Raw genomic sequence first — 4,327 nt, 5'->3', positions numbered from 1 at the left:
CTGATCCAAAACAATACAAAATAGCGTACAGAAACCGCGAGTGTAATATACTTTAGTGTTTAATATTATAATCATGGCTACCAAGTTAATATTCATGTGTAAAATGAAAATGGAATAGCAGAGGTTACTATGTTCGAAGGTGTGAATATATTTGAAATCAACATCAACTGCCAACTTTCAATCCTCATCAGTCGAAAGCTCTGTAAAAGCACTGATGGTGATACGCTGAAATGTTTCCCTCGCGATGCCATTAAAAAGTCGCCATGAAGCGAAAGCAAGGGTTGAAAGAAAATCGATGAATGATCGCATAACGCATGCCTGATCTTACGTTGGTTGGTCGATGCGTTACCTGAAAGCTTTGAGCCGTAGAAAGTTTCTGAGATCGCTGCTGATCGTTGTGAACAGTGAAATGAAAATGTGTTGGAAATGGTCAAAAATGGACGCCGGATTTAATTTTGAAGATCTTTTTTGTATTCAGGAATGTCTGAAAAAAGTTTCCCAATCAGAATAACTTGTGATTCAATGAGAAATAATACCAAATAAGCGAAAGAGTGCGAAATGTGGGTCGATTTATGATTGTAGGCAATAGAAATATGGAAAACTGGTATGAAACTAGGAAAACCCCCTACCTACAAAAGGTACTAGGAAAATACTGTGGTTTTTGTAGAGCTTTAAATTATATTCGACAAGTTTCCTTCTCAACACAGTCATCAATGACTTACATGCGTGTCGCGCTCGTTGAGTCGTGCAATATTGATAACCAGCTGGAAAGTTGGTTCCGTTGAAATACACTTTTCTTCACTCGTCTTTACAGTGCATTTAGCTCGGGTTTTCTTCGCCTGACTATCGATATGCATTCTATAGGTACGGTGCGTTGAAAAAGATGAGAAAGATGATCCAGTTCCTCTAGAGGGGCCGCCTTGAAAAACTGCCATCTGGACGTGCGCTGGCCCGAGAAAGAAAGTGGAAATGTTGGAGGAGAAATCAGTGAAATGCATTTTCCCCAGTCGGTCGCGATATCCTCGGCTATTTGGGTTGTTCCGGGAACTGTTTCCTCCCTGTTGGGCTAGTTCTGTCATGAGCCTAAGCAGGTTCCGTCTATATTTTTTTTTCCTGCCTCACAACTTTCGCATCAGAAACCGGTGCGCAGTGACGCTGTGTACTCAATTTTCCGCGAATGCCCGTTTCAGTGTGCGTTCGAGAGCTTGGGTCAGCTGTGCGAGCGACGTGGCACGCACTGGAACTTGTTTGTTTATGTCCACAAAGTAGGCATGATGCGATTTTCCCTTCTAAATCCTCATGTTGAATTTTCGCAGAATTTAGACCACCATTATAGAAATAAAATGTAAAACCGGAACAGATGAATGATTGCTACAAAACTGGAGTGAAAGTCATTGCGATCGCATCCTGTATTGCATTTATTTCTTACCGACTGTGGATTGGGATATGTGTCGACCGGATAATGCGAAACAGTTTTTCTGTGGATCTTTGGCGCATACTCAAAAAAAACAAACTGGATACTTCTTCAATTAAGTTTTATTTGACTGCATTTTTTACACAAAAATAGGACGTATCGTACAAAAAAATAACGAAAACGAATAAAAAAAAAATACAAAACAAAAAAAAACTACAACACATAAATTATCAGTTCTGTTGAGAAGCAGTACAATAAATTAAATTAAGTTAAATAAATAAACCGTCGTGTGGTGGGCCGCGCTCCGGCAAAAACGGGAGCCGCCTCGACCACTAAGAGCTAAAGCTGGTGTGCCCATCGGAAGCTTCCCATTCGAGGACGGGAATGCCCGGAACCCGGTGGGCCATTGCCGTGGGGGGTAATGAGGATGTGTGAGAGTAGTTGGGTTGTTGTTGGGGGAGAGGGGGTGGGATAAGGAAGGTACGGTTTTTGGTTGTGTGTAATGTTCGCTTCGGTTTTTGTAGATGACGTTTTGCATGCAAATTCCATGTGACACGGCGTGATAGAACGATGCCCTACCGGCGGGGTATCAGTTCGTCAGTCGGTATTGTGCGAGTTCGCTGCTTGTTGCGCTGGCGTCTGTCCGGGAACCGGACGGCTGCCGAAGATGTACGAAGCGATCCTAAACGTTTTTCGCACCGATCAGCATCTTCCGCTGATTTGGGAGTTTTGGCTGAGGTGAGCGGAGTGGCGGATCGATTGCGCAAGGATCGGATACATTCTTCGGTGCGTCAGGTGCCCTCCGGTTGAAACCGTTGCACCAAGCAACCTGCCTTCTTTTTGCTGGGTTTGGGGGGATGGATGTGTTTTGGGGGGTGTCGGCAGGTCAATGGAAACTGCGCTTACTGGGCGTAGTGTCCGTAGCCGTTGTAGGCGAGACCCTGTCCGGATCCGATACGGCCCCAACCGCCACCGTGTCCGCCGGAAACGACCACTTCATGGGCCGACTCGTGGTGTCCGTTACCGCTCGAGATCAGCTTCTTGATGCCGATGATCGAGGCCAGGGCGAGGGCCAGCTTCGAAACGATCAGAGCCTTACCGGCGAGCAGGGCGAGGGCACCGAAAGCGAGCGGGACGAGCGTGCTGCCGAGCAGTAGCGGGATCATGATCCAGTGGCCGTTCTTCTTGTCCTTGTCCTTGCCACCTCCGAAGCCACCGCCTCCGACACCACCTCCGAAGCCACCGCCGCCTCCGCGGACCTCATCCATGGAGCGCTTGATTTCCTCGCTGGACGGGAACTTGACCTTTGGGAGCGGGAGAGCGAGTCAAAACACAACATTCAGGACATTAGTGATCGGGAGCAGGATTGTACATCCGCGCGGGTTACTCACTTGCAGGGTGTGGGACTGGAAGAACGACAGGACCTTGTCGAAGAGCATCGAGTTGAGCGAGCGTTCCTTCTCGTCGAGCGAACGGGGCAGCTCAGCCTCCAGCTGGGCCTCGGTCTTGAGCGGTGCCGCATCGGCGGCCGATTCCTGATCGCGCACGAATCGCACACCCTCGCTCAGCTTGAAGTCCTTGGTCGAGCGCGACACACGGTCCAGGATGGTGAACAGCTTCATCTTCAGGCAGGTGGAGACATCGCCGCTGGCACAGTCCTGGTACGTCTTGTACAGGTACTTGATCTCGCCGAGGTACGAGCCGGCGCGGGGCGTCTGCTGCTGCTGCTGCGGTCCGTTGCTGTCGTCGATCGAGTTCGAGCTGATCGGCAGCGTGGCGGAAGCACTGTGGGCGAAGGACACTGTCGCTAAACACCCGATCACCAGTAAGCACTTGAACAGTTGCATCGTTGCAGGAATGGCCTTTTGCTGTGTTTTGTTGCGCTAGGAGCGGTTTTTAGTAAATCTGTTTTACGGCGAAAACAGACCACAATTGCACGAGACCGAACACACTCAACTCGCTCGCTATGTGGATGGCTCTAGAACTGTGGACGAATGGACTCAAACTGTGCCTTCCAGTGGGCCGCCACCATCAATATATACTCCGAGCGCCCGTTGGACTCGTTGCACGCAAAACCGGCCCTACCATCCTGTTCGCACACCGCGGCAGATGCACTTGCATCCATCGTATCTTGGCCCCTTTCTTCGTGCCAGCGCCACGATCCTGCCTTTTCATTCGCTCCCGCCCCCGGTGTGCTGCTATCGTTCGGTGCACACACGTATGCGGTGGCCGCGTAGCTGCATACCAGGGCCGCCGCCGCCGCCGCTGAGCCGTTCTGTTCTACTGCACCGAGCAAAGGCACCCGCGTCGGCGGATGATCGCGTGCTTTACGGGGGCCGGCCGTACCGCTTGAATGCACCGCAGAAAAAAACCCGTGTCCACGAATCCGTTCGATGGGCTGGGTACGGGTACGTTTCCTTTCTTTTCCTCCCGAGCCAATGGGCAAGTGCAGGTGCAAGGGCCTTTCGGAACTGCATCGCAAGGGGCCGGTGGCCTTGTCGATGGCCAGACGATTTCACGGTCAACTGCGCGCTTGGTATCGATGACACTTTTACACGAATTTTCACAACATAGGAGGGCTTGCTGTAGGGTTTAGGATTCGTGGACAATCGCGACCCTTACTGGAGCGGGTCGGTAATTTTGCGGCTCGTTGGCTTTTGATAGCATTAGCATAATGGAAAGTGCTAATTGTTGGTACGCTTATGCTTTTCACTTTTCATCTTGGAGATTCAAGTCTTTGCTCTCGGAGTGCCTATGCGAGGACAACATGAATGAACTGCAGTTTGATAAGGTAAAAGATGCCTTGATCTTGACTGATCTTGATCTTGATTGGAGATATCTAGCATTAGAGTACATTTTAGATACTTTAAGTGTAGATAAAATAATTTCACGAAGATCATTGCGTCACCAATA

At 49.6% G+C, this 4,327-nt stretch overlaps 1 protein-coding gene across 1 annotated transcript; it reads right to left on the bottom strand.

Annotated features, from left to right (window-relative positions):
* Positions 1–2,316: 2,316 nt before the first annotated feature.
* LOC128298533 (uncharacterized) lies at positions 2,317–3,261 on the bottom strand. The gene is made up of 2 exons (XM_053034286.1): positions 2,806–3,261; positions 2,317–2,718 (listed from the first exon to the last, which is right to left on the bottom strand). The coding sequence occupies exons 1-2, from the start codon at positions 3,259–3,261 to the stop codon at positions 2,317–2,319; spliced, it is 858 nt and encodes a 285-aa protein (XP_052890246.1).
* Between the last annotated feature and the right edge of the window lie 1,066 nt (positions 3,262–4,327).

This window comes from Anopheles moucheti, chromosome 2, assembly GCF_943734755.1.
Source record: "Anopheles moucheti chromosome 2, idAnoMoucSN_F20_07, whole genome shotgun sequence".
Classification (NCBI taxonomy): domain Eukaryota; kingdom Metazoa; phylum Arthropoda; class Insecta; order Diptera; family Culicidae; genus Anopheles; species Anopheles moucheti.
This window is presented reverse-complemented; position numbering and strand designations above follow the sequence as displayed.